The 16,246-nt window shown below is 48.6% G+C and overlaps 1 protein-coding gene across 5 annotated transcripts in view; it reads left to right on the top strand.

Annotated features, from left to right (window-relative positions):
* The window catches only part of CRACD (capping protein inhibiting regulator of actin dynamics), a 277,681-nt gene extending 262,003 nt beyond the window's left edge, over positions 1 to 15,678 (top strand). For 3 of the 5 annotated variants that reach the window (XM_066279320.1, XM_066279321.1, XM_066279322.1), the window contains 4 exons: positions 1,060 to 4,120; positions 9,631 to 9,821; positions 10,370 to 10,532; positions 12,545 to 15,678. In XM_066279320.1, the coding sequence (XP_066135417.1) occupies positions 1,060 to 4,120; positions 9,631 to 9,821; positions 10,370 to 10,532; positions 12,545 to 12,705 (3,576 nt within the window). In that variant the 3' untranslated portion in view covers positions 12,706 to 15,678. The remainder of the gene's footprint in view (positions 1 to 1,059; positions 4,121 to 9,630; positions 9,822 to 10,369; positions 10,533 to 12,544) is intronic. The other 2 variants (XM_066279323.1, XM_066279325.1) reach the window with 2 other exon arrangements.
* The last annotated feature ends 568 nt before the right edge of the window (positions 15,679 to 16,246 follow it).

Here is a 16,246-nt window from a genome sequence, read left to right as displayed (position 1 = left end):
GCCGGGCAGTAACTCTGCCACGTGGGGTGGTGGTGCGAGGGGCCTGTAAGGGGGCTGGGTCTCCCCCCCTGGGGCCCGAGTGTGCCGCAGTGTCTGTGGGTAAGCAGGCCCATTTACGTTCCCTCCTCCTTTCTCACACGGCCTCTGGGGGTGTGATGGGGGCTGGGGAGCGGTGGATCACAAAGAGAGAGGCTGCCTTTTCAGGGGATCCGGAAACTGCGTTTGCCATGCAGTAGCAAGGTGGCCCAGCCTTCCTCGGCGTGGCTTCAGCAAAAGGTTCTTCCATTTAATTAAAGTGGACTTCTAAGGCACAAGGTTCAGGGGACATACATGAAGTGTAAATCTAATTTTCTTCTTTCTAATGCTGGACTCGCTTTTCCTGCGATTGTTCATATTAAGGGAATTGGAGAACGAGGAATAAAGGGACTAGAGAGCAAACATGAAGTCCTTCCCTCCACCCCACAGTTTCCTCTCGGTGCCGCAGCCCGAGTTTACCTACCTCTGTACTGAGAACTGCCCCTTCTTTTTTATTTTTCTCACTGAACACATTTTAGTGAGCACCCGCTGTATACACACCAGACACTGGTCTAGGCACTAGCGATAGCACAGAATAAAAAACACCCCTGTCCTAACAGCACCTGGAGCCTAGCCTAGTGAAATCATGGTTAACCCGTGGAGAAAATGACCAAGTTTTGACGCCCCCCCCCCCAAGAAAAGAGAAACAACTCTGCGCAGTAACAAAAGAGATGTCCTACTGTTAAGTGAGAAAAAAAGCAGTGGAGACCCTCAAGAGTCACCTAAAAGGGCAGGGGGCTCGGCTGAGTTCCTGGACCTGTGTCTGGAAAAGCAAAGGGCGCCCTCTTGCCGCAGTCCCAGGGCAGCAGGGCAGCCAGGGCCCAGGGCTCTCGGAGGGTACGCAAGGGCATTTCAAAGTTTACCCCAAACCAGGAGAAGTGCTGCTTCTTCTGAGATGAAGAGCCACCTCTGTTGTGACTAGGATGGGTGACTGTCGCCTGTGCGGAAGGAGGAGGCTAATTCTGTTTCCTTTGTCAACGTTAGGCTCGACTGAGTGAACAAGGCGGCCTTCTGCATCAGCTGTCCCTGGACCAGAACGGACACCCTGGAGAAGACAAGCCACTGTGTCACGAGGAGGAGCCAGAGCCGCTGGACTCGGAGGAAGAGAAGAGACGCCAGGAAGAATACTGGCGAGAACTGGAGGCCAAGTGCAGACGGCAGAAGGCTGAAGCAGCCGAGAGGAGACGCCTGGAAGAGCAGAGGCTCCAGGCTCTGGAGAGGCGGCTGTGGGAGGAGAACAGAAGGCAGGAGCTCTTGGAGGAGGAAGGAGAGGAAGAGGAGGGCGAGGAGAGAGAACCACAGCTAGAGGCAGGAAAGAGGCAGGGCGCAGAGGAGAGGAGGAGGCTGGAGGAGCATGGCGGCCAAGGCCAGGAGCAGACGGAGCCAGAGGGAGGAAGGGCCCAGGAGGCTGAAGAGCAGAAGCGTCCAGGGGAGGAGGCTGAACGTCCGCAGAACCTGGCGCGGCCGGGAGAGCGGCAGATGCGGGGCAGGCAGGGGCCCGGGAAGCCGCAGCGGGACAGCGAGGAAAAGGAACTGAAGGAACTCGGCGGGCTGGAGGGGCCGGAGGAGCAGAGGCAGGAAGCCGAGGAGCAGCGGCTGGAGGAAGAGGGGAGGAAGCGGAAGCTGGAGGAAGAGAGGAAGCGGAAGCTGGAGGAAGAGAGGAAGCGGAAGCTGGAGGAAGAGGAGAGGAAGCGGAAGCTGGAGGAAGAGGAGAGGAAGCGGAAGCTGGAGGAAGAGAGGAAGAGGCTGGAGGAAGAGGAGAGGAAGATGCTGGAGGAAGAGGAGGAAAGGAAGAGGCTGGAGGAAGAGGAGAAGAAGAGGTTGGAGGAAGAGGAGAGGAAGAGGCTGGAGGAAGAGGAGAAGAAGAGGCTGGAGGAAGAGGAGGAGAGGAAGAGGCTGGAGGAAGAGGAGAAGCGGAGGCTGGAGGAAGAGAAGCGGAGGCTGGAGGAGCTCAGGCAGCAGCAGGAGCTGGAGGCGCAGAGGCAGCGGGAGGAGGAGGAGAAGGCACAGAGGCGGGAAGAGCTGAGACAAAGGCCGGAGGAAGTGGAGGCGCAGAAGCAGCAGGGAGCAGGAAGGGAGCCCCTGGAAGCCCCGAGAGCTGGAGAGGAGAGGCAGCAGGAGCCGGAGGACAGGGGCCCGCCCCAGAGGGCCTGTGCACAGAGCCCAGAACGAGAACACCCGAAACCCGAGAAGCAACGGGAAGATGCCGGGGAACCCAGTGTTGGCTGGAAGCAGAGCCAAGAGGCCAAGCGGCTGGGAGAACAGCCGGGAAAGCGGGGCGACGCTCACTGGCAAGAAGGTGGCGGAGGCGCATGTCAGGAAAAGAGAGAACCTGACATAGCCGCGCCCCAGAAACAAGAGGTGCCGGCTGCGGCCGGGCGGAGGGAAGGCGCCGCTCCGGAGACGGACAGGAAGGTGGAGGAGCTGCGGTGGCAGGAGGTGGATGAGAGGCAGACCATGCCCAGACCCTACACTTTCCAGGTGTCATCAGGAGGGAAACAGATTCTCTTCCCCAAAGTCAACCTGAGCCCAGTGACACCTGTGAAAGACGCAGGACTTGCCTCTGCCCCCCACGAGCCAAAGGCCCCCAAAGCCAGCCCTGCCCCCCACGCTCTGCCCTCCTCGCTGAGCATCCCCCACACGGCCATTCTGGTCACTGGAGCACAGCTGTGCGGCCCCGCTGTCAACCTGAGCCAGATCAAGGACACCGCGTGCAAGTCTCTCCTAGGTTTGTCAGAAGAAAAGAAGCACGTGGATGTCCCCACCCTGGAGACCCCGCCCCGAGCTCCCGCAGACCCCAGGGCAGGCATTGGGAAGGCCAGGGCCCCCCAGGAGTCTCCAAGTAGTGCAGCTGCCCTGGCCGAATGGGCTTCCATTCGGTCCAGAATCCTGAAGAATGCAGACAGTGACCAGCGTAGTCAGCGAGACCAGCCTCAGCCTGGTGAGGAGCTTCCTCCCAGGGGCCGATGTGATTCCCGCGGGAACCTGCGGAAGACCCCGCCAGTAAATGCAAAGTTTTCTATCATGCCTGCCTGGCAGAAATTCTCTGATGGGGGCACGGAGACCTCCAAACAGAACACAGAGGCCGAAAACATGAGAAAAAGACCCGTGCCAGGAGCTGGCGACGAGGCAGCACCCCCGCCCCCAGCTGCTGATAGTCACGAGCACCTGAAGGCTGCAGAGAATCTGGGGGCACAGCAGGAGCCAGCCGACACCACTGAGGGTTGCAAATTTGCCAAAGACCTTCCATCTTTCCTCGTTCCAAGCCTTCCTTACCCTCTGCAGAAAGCAGTGGCCCGTGCAGAACCTGTGACCACATCGGACAGCGAGACCACTGGTGGTGTAGGAAAGCCAGACCCCTTGATGCCAGGTGGGGAGGAAAAAGCATCACCTTTTGGAATAAAGTTGAGAAGGACCAACTATTCCTTGCGTTTCCACTGCGACCAACAGACGGAACAGAAGAAGAAGAAAAGGAACAGCAGCACTGCGGACAGTGCTGATGAGGGGCCGCCTTCACCAGGGAGCACAAATGGAGAGAAAGAGACAGAGGGTGTGACTGTCAGGCAGGGCCCGTCCCTACCCCCAGAGAGGAAGCAAGCCCCGTCCACCTGGAAGGACTCTGCTGAAAGCCCTTACAGCCACTCTCCTGCAGCCCAGCCCGGGCCCCCCTCGGTCAGCAGCCAGACCCCGGCTCAAGAGCACAAGGCAGCAAACAGAGTGCCATTGGTGCAGAAGCCAGCCCTGGCGCCCAAGCCCGCCGGTCAGACCCCTCCGTCCTCCCCACTCTGCAAGCTGAGCAGGCCCTACCTGGTAGAGCTGCTGGCCCGGCGGCCAGGGAAGCCTGACCCAGAGCCCAGTGAGCCCTGCAAGGAGGGCCAGGAGAGTGGTGACCCTCAGGCACTCTCGCCAGCACCCCCTGAAGAGAGGAAGGCCCAGAAGAGGGATGAGGAGGAAGAGGTGGAAACAGAGAGGAAGCCTGCTTCCCCAGCTCTGCCTGCAGCCGCACAAGAGAAGCCTTCCCAAACACCTGAGGCCGGGCGGAAAGGTACGTAGCTGTTGGTCGGGAAACTCTGCTTCTGTCCAACTCATTGTCTATATGACGACTAAAGACAGAACTGCCCGGGGCTGGAAGGAGCCGGTGGAGCTGGTGTTGGAGCACTTCTCTTAGAGAGAGACTCATTTGCTATTCCTGGAGGGAATAAGTCTTAGTGAGGCTTTTTACTTTTGTTAACGCCTTTGCAGCCCAAAGATTTTCTGAAAGAAAGAGTTTATTGAGCCACATGCTAGCCAGAAGGACTAGGTCCTGGGCCGTGCATTCTGAACCACCAGCAACAAGGCTAGGTGGAGAGGACAAATGTGTCTTGTTTTCAAAGACTTTTCTTTTTAGGTGAGAGGAGGGGAGATAGTGAGGCCAATTCCGGCATGCATCCCAACCAGGATCCACCCAGCAACCCCCATTGGGGGCCAATGCTCGAGTACTAAGCTATTTTTAGCACCTGAGGCTGCTGTGCTAGGACCAACCAAGTTATCCGCAGCACCTGGGACCAAGCTCGAACCAATCAAGCCACTGGCTATGGAAAGGAAGAGGGAGAGAAGGGGGACATGGAGATGGAGAGAAGCAGATGGTCACTTCTCCTGTGTGTTCTGACCAGGAATCGAACCTGGGACATTGGGCCAACGTTCTATCCACTGAGCTACAGGCCAGGGCTGGTTTTGAAAGAATTCACATTGGCTATAGATAAGCTGAAAAGGTGAAGTAGAGATAGTTCTGGGATAGATGCAGAATCCCTTAGTAAGGAGTATCTGCTACTTTTGGATTGACTAGGGGCAACAAATCCTAAAGTTCATGCCTAAGCAAGATGTGGTGGCATCTGGACGGTTGGCTAAGTCCTTCTAGTTAAAAGCTGAAGGAGCCACCTGGATGCTGACTCAGTGTTTCCATGTTCATTCAGGAATGGAGGCAGCCTTTGTTTCTGCCCACAGTCATTAACTGGCAAGCCTCCCTCAGATCTCTCCCCCCTTCTCCAGCCCACTCGAATTTAATTTAGGACACCTCAAAATTTTTCTCGTCACTTTTCCACTCTGCCATTTTGAAAATACTAACAGACTGCTGTGTATCTGCAGCTCATACCCATTAATGATATTTACTTAACACAAGAAATAAGCTGGCCCTGGCCGGTTGTCTGAGTGGGTAGAGCATCGGCCCAGCATATGGACATCCTGGGTTTGATTCCCAGTCAGGGCACATACGAGAAGCAACCATGGCTTCTCTCCCCCTCCCCCCTCTCTCCCTTTCCACTCCCGCAGCCAGTGGCTCAATTGGTTCAGCATCAGCTCGGGTGCTGAAGATAACTCGGTTGATTCGAACGTCAGCCCAAGACTGGGATTGCTGGGTGGATCCCAGTCAGGGCACTTGCAGGAGTCTGTTTCACTATCTCCCCTCCTCACTTTTTTTTTTTAAAGAAAGAAGTTAAAGATGCCAGCGGAAATAAAGTATCCTAATTTAGGAAGATGTCCCTAATCATTGGGAGGGGCAGTGGTGGTAAAGACTGGGATTTCCTAGACCAGTGGCTCTTCTGTCTCTGGGCAGTAGCAGTGCCACAGTGGGAGGTTAGGGGGCTTTCAGCAGCTCCAGCCTGGGGAGCCTTGTGTGAAGAACTGGCTTGGTCTCCGTTTTATGCACAATGCTCTGCAAATGCATCCCTGCTGCGCCAAAGGAATTTTAGCGCCACCTTACTCTTTGCTGCCCTGGTGTCTCTTTGTGCCCGATGTTTGGGACAGCTCCGTGGTCCTGTGGCCCATGGATGGCTTGGGGGCCCCTGGGAACCTTTATCTGATACTTTCTCTTTTCTGTATTATACAGTAAGTCAGGTGTGGGTCAGATTCTCCCCTGAGGTGTTTTAGGGAGGAATTGTTTTTACTTCTCTTGTTTAGTTGTTTCGGTTCAGGTGATTGTTACAGAGGTAAGAGCTATGCCTCGGGAGACACCTGGTCTGGTTGCTGCCCTTACCTAAGACCCTGTCATCCTGTTGGCCAAGCTGCCTGGGTTCTGGGACCTGCGTGTTAGCAGCTTCCACACTATTTCTCCCTAGTGGTTTCTGTCTGTCCTGACCATGAGGAGCCCACGTTCAGTTTGTGGTTTTTCTTTTACGCTCCATGCAGGCCCCTAAGGATACAGCCAATCACGAAGGGGCCCTCAGCTCCCTGTAACCTGTGGGTCTCGTGGACACAGGCCCCTTGTTTCAGAGCTAGGTGTTTGGGGGCCTGTCTCTCAGGCAGAGAGGTCTTAAAATTTGGGTCACCAAATGTGGGGCCCCACACTTTACCCCTCAGGGTTGGGAGTTGCAACCCCCAGGGTGGGGTTTACACAGTGTGTTATAATCTTTTTTAACACCTGGCCTATATCTCCAGGATGAGTTATCCAAACTACAGTTCTAAGAAAACTAAAATCTGGCTAGAAATTTGTCTTTTCAGGTTATTTCAGTCAATTATAAATTTGGGGGAATTCTATTTTAAGGATATTTTGACCCTTGTGATAACCACCGTTCAGTGTTGCTGGCAGGAAACTGGCCAGTTGCTTTGATGACCTTTCTAAGCAAGGTCAGATAGAAGTTTAGTCGCGGATTCTCTTTTACGTATTAGCTTTAAACAGAAATCATTTAGGTCTTGGCAATTTAGTTTTCAGATATTTTACAAACAGGTGTTACACTGCCCTCGAGTAAAAAAAGAACCTTCAGTCACTGTTAGTCCCAGCACATGTAAGACTTGGGTTAAGCAGAGGGCCTTTGAAGTTTCAGTTTTTAAATACTTCCTTTCCCATGTTCAATCATAACTGAATCTTTCTTTGATGATTAGTGTATTGCAATGCCAAAGGCTTGTTATGAATTTGAATTCCTTTGTATAGCACTGTAGATCTAAAAGGTATGGAATATTAAGCAGACTTGGCCTTTTCTTGTGTTTGAATTCCTAATTCGAATTGATTATGGCTCTTTCTTCTCAGTGTAAAGTTCAGCTGAGAGAGCCCTGGTTGGTGAGGTCTGGATGATCAAAGTGTAAACTTCTGCCTGACCAGGCGGTGGTGCAGTGAATAGAGAGCATTGGATTGGGATGCGGAGTACCCAGGTTTGAAACCCCAAGCTCGCCAGCTTGAGCGGAGGCTCCCCAGCTTGAGTGAGGGGTTGCTGGCTTGAACGTGGGATGACATGACTCCAGGGTCGCTGGCTTGAGCCCAAGGTTGCTAGCTTGAAGCCCAAGGTCACAGGCTTGAGCAAGGGATCACTTGCTCTGCTGTAGCTCCCCGGTCAAGGCACATATGAGAAAGCAATCAATGAACAACTAAGGTGCCGCAACAAAGAATTGATGATTCTCATCTCTCTCCCTTCCTGTCTGTCTGTCCCTATCTGTCCCTCTCTCTCTTTCTTTGTCTCTGTCCAAATTAAAAAAAAAAGTGTAAACTTCTACTGGGTTTCAAAAGAACAGGACTCTAATGAACTCTTTTCCTTTGAAGATAGTAAAGGATTCAAACACCAGAATGCTGGTCTCTAAATGTGCATATTTTTTACCGAAAGGAAAGAAGGGATCATTGTCTCACAGACACAATAAGAACAGTCCCTTGTGCAGAGTGGTTTCTATTGCCGCGCCCTGTTCTGAATATTCCTGATACCCAGGAGCCCTGTCATCTTCATGGCAGCCTGCTGAGGCATGTGCCATTGTCACCTCCACTTTATGGATTAGAAAACTCAAGCTTAGAGGGTTAAGCAGCTTTACTCAGGTCACATAATGTCAGACGCACGTCTGCTCAGTTCCAGAGCGCAGCCTCTGCTACCACCCACCTGTGAGGTGTGTTTACTCCCAGTTGCGTAGACAAGACGGTCACCATCAGGGAAGCACAGACTGGAGGTCAGAAGCCCTAGATTCAAACTTCAGCTTGTACATGAACTGCACGGCACTTAATGGCTGTGGACCCTATGGACTCACATCCATCAAAGGAGGGCACTGAGCCAAAGAACCGAAATCACTGTTTCCCACTGCGTTTCCCAGAGCCCCACTGCCCTCCGCAGTCTTTTGAGGCAGAGCAGTGCCCCATTTTCCTTTTTGACACTTTGGGGTTCCAGACAGGTTATTGTTTGTAGGGGGGGAAAGTTATTACAAAAATAAAATTTAAAAAGCAATGAAAAATGAATCAAAATAACTGCCTGGGTCCCCTTTAACGCTGGGATTTTATGACACTGGAGATATTTTTCTCTATTCCGAGGGAAGAGAAATGCTCTTGTTTTCTGTGGATCAGCGATATTCCTTTCCTGCCCAGTGGAGTCAGTCCGTCTTCAGCAGTTTGTATTTGAAAGGGACAACAGAGTGTTTAGTGGGCTGATTGACATGACACACGTTTTATGGGGCAGGTCCTGAGATGAGAGCACAGTGAGTTTCACTGCAAGCCAGTTTTTGTCTTTACTAATTCTGATCACAATCCCAAGGTATGTGTTGGGGAGAAGGGGCTCCCACACCACCAAGCAATTCTCAGACACCAGCTGGGTGTCTTGCGATTCAATTCGATAGTGTCAGATTCTACAGGTTGAGGCTCAGTCTTCAAATCCAGGTGCATCCGACGGGTCAAAATCAGAGGTTCGCACAAACCCCCTCCTTGAATTTAATTAATTTGCTGGAGTGGCTCACAGGACTCAGAAACATTTTACTTACTAGCTCACTGGTTTATTGTAAAAGGACATGACCCAGGAACAGCCAGAGGAAGAGATGCCTCGGACAAGGTAGGGGACAGGGCGCAGAGGTGCCGGCTTCCTCTGTGTGGCCCCCCTCCCAGCACCTCCAGATGTCCACCATCCCAGGGGCTGGCCCAACCCTGTCCTGTCGGGGTTTTTTTGTTTGTTTTGTTTTTGTTTGTTTGTTTGTTTGTTTTTACAGAGGCAGAGATAGACAGGGACAGACAGACAGGAACGGAGAGAGATGAGAAGCATCAATCATCAGTTTCTCGTTGCGCGTTGCGACTTCTTAGTTGTTCATTGATTGCTTTCTCACATGTGCCTTGACCGCGGGCCTTCAGCAGACCGAGCAACCCCCCGCTGGAGCCAGCGACCCTGGGTCCAAGCTGGTGAGCTCTTTGCTCAAGCCAGATGAGCCCGCGCTCAAGCTGGCGACCTCGGGGTCTCGAACCTGGGTCCTTCCACATCCCAGTCTGACGCTCCATCCACTGCGCCACCACCCGGTCAGGCTCCTGTCAGTTTTTTATGGAGACTTCATTACATAGGCACGATTGACTGTTTCTTTGGCCATTGGCAGTTGAGTCAACTTTCAGCCCTCTCCCCTTCCCAGGAGGGGAGGGTGGAGGGAGGGACTGAAACTCCCAAACCTCTTATCACATAGCTGGTTCACTGGGCAGCCAGCCCCCCACCCTTAAGTGTGGTCCCAAAATAGCCTCGTTAACATAACATGAGGCACCTTTATGCTGTCATCACTTAGGAGCTCCGTGACAGAAACAGGCCAAGACCAAATATACCTGTCTTACTCTGAATCACAATATCAGTCTTCTTTTCCCCACAGAAAAGCCGGTGCTTCAGAGCAGACACTCATTAGATGGGTCCAAAGTGGCGGAGAAGGCCGAAACCGCGCAGCCGCTGTGGATAACGCTGGCGCTGCAGAAGCAGAAGGGCTTCCGGGAGCAGCAGGCCACGCGAGAGGAGAGGAAGCAAGCCAGGGAGGCCAAGCAGGCGGAAAAGCTCTCCAGAGACAGCGTGAGTCTCCTGGTCTTCAGCTCTAACTTCGCCTTTCTGAGCTTGGCTCTCTCTTTCTGAGTGGCTGCAAGGGTTTTAAAAAAGAAGCAAGCAAGCAAGCAGGGCTGGCTGGAGTGGCGTAGAATGTTTAGAAAGGGTAGAGTAATAAACATTAACCGCTGCGAGACCAGGAAGCATTTTCAGTTAGAAATTTGATTCCGTTTCCTACGCTGTGAGGGTAACTTGATTTGGCAGAATTCACGATGTAATCAGGAGCAGAGATCCACGTATAGCAGCTATGTGAGAAGAGTGAAAATGATTGTATCAGAGCAGGGAGTTGGGGGGATATCCTTCTTCCTCCGTGACCCTGCTTTTATAGTTAATTTGATGGGCTTTTCTAGGAAAGTACGGTAATGTTCCCTTTTAGGGGCATCTGTACTGAGCTGCCTCGTGATTGGGGTCAGGGAGCAGGTAGGGGCTGACAGGCAGAAGCCCCAGTGCCTTGCAGTCAGTCTTTCCATGTGCTTAGGTTGAAAACATACTTTTCCCGCCTGTCTCTGCCCACGCAGGTCAGTGTCAGTCCCCAGCCGGGAAGCAGCAGTGTCAGCAGAGCCGGTTCCCTGCACAAGCCCCCAGCTCAGCCAGAGGAGAAGAAAGCGGAGACGGCAGCGTCCAGGCTTGAGCGCAGAGACCAGCTGAAAAAGGCCAACACCCTTCCTACGTCTGTGACAGGTAGTGGGAGCAGGAACATTTCTACTTAACCGTGGCTACAGGTGTTTCTTCTTACAGCATGCTTTACTTCCTCCAGTGTAATAATACAGCACATGAGGCATAGGCTGTTTCACAACCCCATTTATAAACTTTGACACTGACAAAGCTCATCTCCTCAAGATCACCAGATACCCACTGTCAGTGGTGTGATGGTAACTGTTTAACAATCAGCTCTTCTGGGAGTAGAGAGACCTCTGATATGTAGTACTTGCCATTTACTGTTGTGTAAATATTCCCACCATGGCCAATGTCAGGCTATAAATATGGTTTGCTAAATCCCTGAGCAGTGAACAGGTGATATGATCCATCTCCAACGCCCCACTGCCTACAGTGCAATAAATAGAACTGGGTTGATTAACTTGCTGTAGTAAGGGAGACTACATACCAAAGGGACCTCAAAACAAAGGAAGAGAGATTATAACAGGATTTGGGGAAAAGGGCAAAGTCTAGGTAAAATTGAAACGGAGCAGTGTTTTGGTAGGCTTAACACAAAGCACGGTTGTATAGTGTACATATAGGGGTTGACATCAAGCCTGAGCTCAAAAGTGGACTCAGTTTGCTTTGACACTACAAAGTTAAAATAAATGTGACAGCTGTATCAGAAAACCCCTGCCTGGAGCTCTGCACCTGGGGTGAGAAGAAGCTGTGTTTCTGAAAGAGTAACCCCGGTGGCTCAGCTGCTCCAGGCAAAGTGGGATGGTCCCTTGCACTGATGCGATTTGAAATGACATGTGTCTGACCCAGCTGTGACCTCAGTGAGCAAGGCTACTCAGCTCAAAGTCCTTTATGTTAATTATCAACAGCATTGTTTTTATGGTCATGACACATCAAAACACATACACTGTTTAAAAAAAAATTCTTTATTCTGATAAAAGGTAAAATGATCCAATAATGTTCCCAACTATTTGCTTATTACAATCACCTGGAGGATGGATGAATCTAAACAGGTTCCCTCTAGGGGCATTAACAGGGCATCTGTTTCCCCATGGGGCAGCTCAGTTCTCGGGAGGACACGCAGCGTCCAGACCCAGGATTTTTGTATGCCTTGGTTATCTGCTTGCTGAGTTCTGGAAATGTAAGAGGTCTCACCATTCAAGTTATATTTACTATTTGGTGAGAAGAAAAAATATTTTGAAAACCACTTTGGAGCACTGTACAATTTCGCAAGAACCTCTTCCATAAGTATTATTTCATTTGATTTTAATATATAGGAACTAAGGGTTGTATCCATTATGTGTGTCAGAGAGAATTAATTCAAAATAAAGTGCAAGCTCCAAAGTCAAAGAGATTACAACTTTTTCTGCCTGATTTGTTAGACGTTCCAAAGGGTTTATGCAATTCAGAGTGGTTCAGGTTAATTAAGCAAGACTTCCTTGTGAAGTATTTGTATCTCTGTCAGTATTTCCTGAGTCCTGCTATGTGTAGGCCATTGAAACAGGCACTAAATTGGACTCAAAATTAAGATGGGAGCCCTCACCTTAGAAGCCTTTGTGGGGTGGTACAGAAAGCGGTATGATGCAGAGGACAAGATGTGAGACAAGGCGGAGCGTCCTGAGCCGGCGGGGTCTGGGGCCGCAGTGGGGAGGGCCGGGCAGGTCTGGTGGGGGCAGCTACTTTCAACCTTAGTCGCTTGATAAATTCAAACAGCCGGCTCGATATTTTTCTTCAAGAAATTGATAGGCTGTATGACTAGAATCACAAAATCTACCTTTTGCTGTTTTATTATCATGAAGGCATAGCTTCTGTGCACAGAAAATAAAACACTTCTAGAAATACTCTGAACTGAGAATTGACTGCGCTGTGATCACTGTAATGTTGCATGTAACACTTATGATCACAGATTCCTTTCCCTCATTCTTCTCACTGAAGATGCCCAGTGTTTCTGAGTTTCCTTTCTGAATCCCACATGTGTGATAAATCAGAATGTGGCTCTGACTTACACCTTTCTTCTTTTTCTTCAAACTGCAATCCAGTGGAGATCTCAGATCCGACTCCCCCAGCACCGCTGGTGAAAGAAGTCACAAAGAGGTTTTCCAGCCCCGACGCTGCCCCCGTGTCAACAGAACCAGCCTGGCTGGCTTTGGCCAAAAGGAAAGCCAAGGCCTGGAGCGACTGCCCACAGATTATTAAGTAAAGAGTGACTCTTCTCCATTCCTATTCCCACTTATTGGCTCCTCTCTTGCCCTTTTTATTTATTTATTTTTTATATAAGGTAAAGAAACCAAGCTAGGGAAAAGAAGCATGTTTTATAGGCTCTCGAATAATGTTTAGAAACTGAACTGATGGTGTTCCTTGTAAAGAGTGTATTTGCACAACCCTAGGTCCTGGTGCCTTGAGCTCCTCCTAGTTCTAAAGAGAAGATTCTGTCCAAGGGACCACGTGAAGCAAAATCTCCAGACTAAAAGTCCTCAGGAGAAACTGCCACACCCCTTCCATAGCCCTCCACACAGAAACACCCATGCACCATCCAACATGTACTGTTGCCAATCTTTGTAACGGGTTCTTGATTCCATACTCCAATTTCTTTTGACTAAAACATTTACTCGGCCATATGTTTGGGGATCTCAGCCTTTTCCTACAGTTATGGTGAAAGGATCATATGTAGATAGAAATAAGAATGTAGCAAGTACCTACGAATAGCTAGGAACAGTCTCGCTCCCAGCTCTGCGCTCCTGTCTGCTTTCATGAATTTTCCCCAACCTGAAACTGTAACACAGAAAGCAAATCCATGCGCACTTCTACCACACTGGTGGTCTCTAGGTCCCAGTTATTACCGGTACTCTCCCTAAGGATAAGTTAAACATTTGGCCCATTTGGCTCTTAGGGAACATTTTTATTTAATATGATAAAGAAAAGAAGCTACAAATTCTCCTTCTGTCTGAGAATCCCCATCTGGTGCAGTTGTAGTTCAGATGTCCAGGCTCCATCCCCAGGCCTATTGTGAGGACAGGGCCAGAAATGTGTATTCTGGCAAAAACTCATCAGATGAATTCTGAGATATCCAAAGGTTGAGAACCTTGGGTACACTGCTTCCAATGTAATCTAGTTTCTAAAACTCTGAAGGGGAGATGCACTTCATCCAAAGAAGCAAAAGTGAGACTGGAAAAATAATAACACCCCCCCTCCTCGAACCAGCTGTTTATTACCAGATCCGGGGGCTGCTGACACTGCGTATCTCTGAAAATCCCCTTCAATCTTTAGGGAAAGTTAACGGGAAGATCAGATTTGGAGCCTTTGTACTAAGAACCTCTGGTGGGAAGTTTCTTTCTGTACCATAATTGAGTAATTCATATTTAGAGTCAAATATTCAATAGCATTTATAATTTAGAGCATTCACCTTGCTACCTTTAAACAACATCGCAGAGTTTTAAGTGGCCTTGTTATTATACACATGTGATACAAAGAAGGGACCTGGGAATTTAAAAGCCACATGTATTCACTTATTTCCCTGAATTTGCTTTACATGACACACAGACACACAGCAGACCCACACACTGCTGCTACTCACTTCACACTTCATGGTGTTGGCATAGTCCCGTTTTCTTAGCTCTGACTCTAGAGTCTCAGTACAGATCTTTTTGCCCAGTGCGGAGAGGATTACATCCTTTTTCATTTCCTACAAAACCACATTTTTTTAGTATACATCATTCCTTTACGCTCGCTCAGTAGTAGGTAATGCGCTGTTTTTCTGTGCTGTTATTCTATCATTTACCTTAAAGAAAGGATGGCAGTGTCCCTGGCCGGGTTGCTCACTGAATAGAGCATCATCCTGGTGCTCAGAGGTCACGAGTTCAATCCCTGGTCAGGCATGTATGAGAAGCAACCAATGAGTGCGTAACTAAATGGAACAGCTAAGTGGAACAAGTAGATGCTTCTCTCTTTTTCTCTTCCTTTCTCTTTCTCTCTCTCTCAAATCAATGGGAAAAAATTTAAAAGGAAAAAAAGGATAACAGCAAAGTTATTTACCATATAGAAGGCATTTTCTTTCTAGAAATGATGGTAGCAGCTGGCGTATGTGGTCATTTGGATAGTTGTACTCTTGCAAGTTGGATTTAATATATACTGGACCTTCCAACTGTTAAGAATCGATGTAACTTTAATTTTTTATTACTATGGGAAGCAATATTACACTGCACGTTTTCCAACTGATGTTTATTTCTGATTCAAATACGTAGGCCTTTGGTAGTTTTAATGATTTCCTCACTTTTATAGGGATTTTTCTGCCTAAAGTCCTGGAATTGTAGTGCTGCAGTAATTCTTCTGAATTGACCTTTTCTTTCGTCCTGCCAGCTTTGGGCACTATCACAGTAATGGCAGGGAACAAGCAAAGAAATCAGATTATTAACAAAGAATGGCAGATGAGTCCACTCTGAACTGGCCCACCTACCACAAAGTCCATACAAAGTAGGAGAAATACTGCAGTTAAAAAGTTTCCTTCAAAATCTTTAAAAGAAGAGAGTATACTGAAGCAAGCACAGTCACAGCACTTCCAACAAATTCTAAAGGCCACGTGTTGAATATTTCATGTGAAAATCACTCCAGATTTGCACTAACTACCAGTGAAGTGTTATTTCGCTTTAGTCATGTTGCAGTCTTTTCTCGTCAACAAGCTCTGGGGGAAATTCTGTAAAAACAAAATTCAAGACTTTTAAGAAAATCTTATTGCTATGTTAAATACACAGCTTTTTTTTTTTTTTTTTAATTAAAACAAACACTTCTCCTGGCAAGGTCATAGATAATTAACCTCTGTTCATAGACATATATTGATATATATATAAAACTAGAGTTTTTTGTTTACTTTTTTAATTTTTCAAGTGCAATTGTTTCTTATACATAAATTACTATTATAATTTTAGCCAGTTAATCAGCAAATTGTAGTATATATTCATTGTCTCTTGTGAAGTTTAGTTCAATTGCTTATTTTAAAGCAGAAATACTAGAGTTACAGGTGTCTTGCAATATTTTTACCAACAATAAAGTTAAGTAGAAACTTAACCATGAAAATACTTTAGTGTGATTTTAATATTATTTTTGAGATTTTGGTTGTATAAAGTTTTCATGTAAAATGTTCTTTATTCAAGGAAAATGGTCTTTCAATAAAAAATACCCATGAGATTTCCAGCACTGACAATTTCCTTTTCAAGTTGACATTTTTACTAATTTCAAGCAAGCTCATATTTATATAGTATTTGTTGAGAAAGAAAATTTTCAAGGCATTTTATATGGTACCTTATATTTTTTATTAGATGTTTTTGGAGAAAAAATGAATAGGGTCAAATAGAATGTTTCTTTCAATCCTAAGTTGGAATCAAATGGTCTGTGTCTCAGACAAGAGGATCCTACAACTTCCTCACTCAGTGTGGGTCACGGAACAGCAGCGTGGACAGAAGCTGAAAGCAGGTGCGAAACACAGCGTAGGGCCCCGGGCCAGAACCTGCTGACCCACATGGCTGGACCAGGTTGAAGTGAGTGATGTGAGTGAGGTACTTGCATTGGGTGCAAAAAAACCCACCTTAAGATAAATACTGTTTTGGAGACAGGTCCAAGAATACATCAAATGTATGTCTAAGAGCAGTGCTTCCTGAGAGCCAGCTGGACGCTTCACAACAAACGAGAGACCACATAGAAAAGGTTGGGGAAACATAAGGGCTCTCCGAGAGCGGAGGAACTGGTGA

This window comes from Saccopteryx bilineata, chromosome 5 (genome assembly GCF_036850765.1).
Source record: "Saccopteryx bilineata isolate mSacBil1 chromosome 5, mSacBil1_pri_phased_curated, whole genome shotgun sequence".
Lineage (NCBI taxonomy): Eukaryota > Metazoa > Chordata > Mammalia > Chiroptera > Emballonuridae > Saccopteryx > Saccopteryx bilineata.
This window is presented reverse-complemented; position numbering and strand designations above follow the sequence as displayed.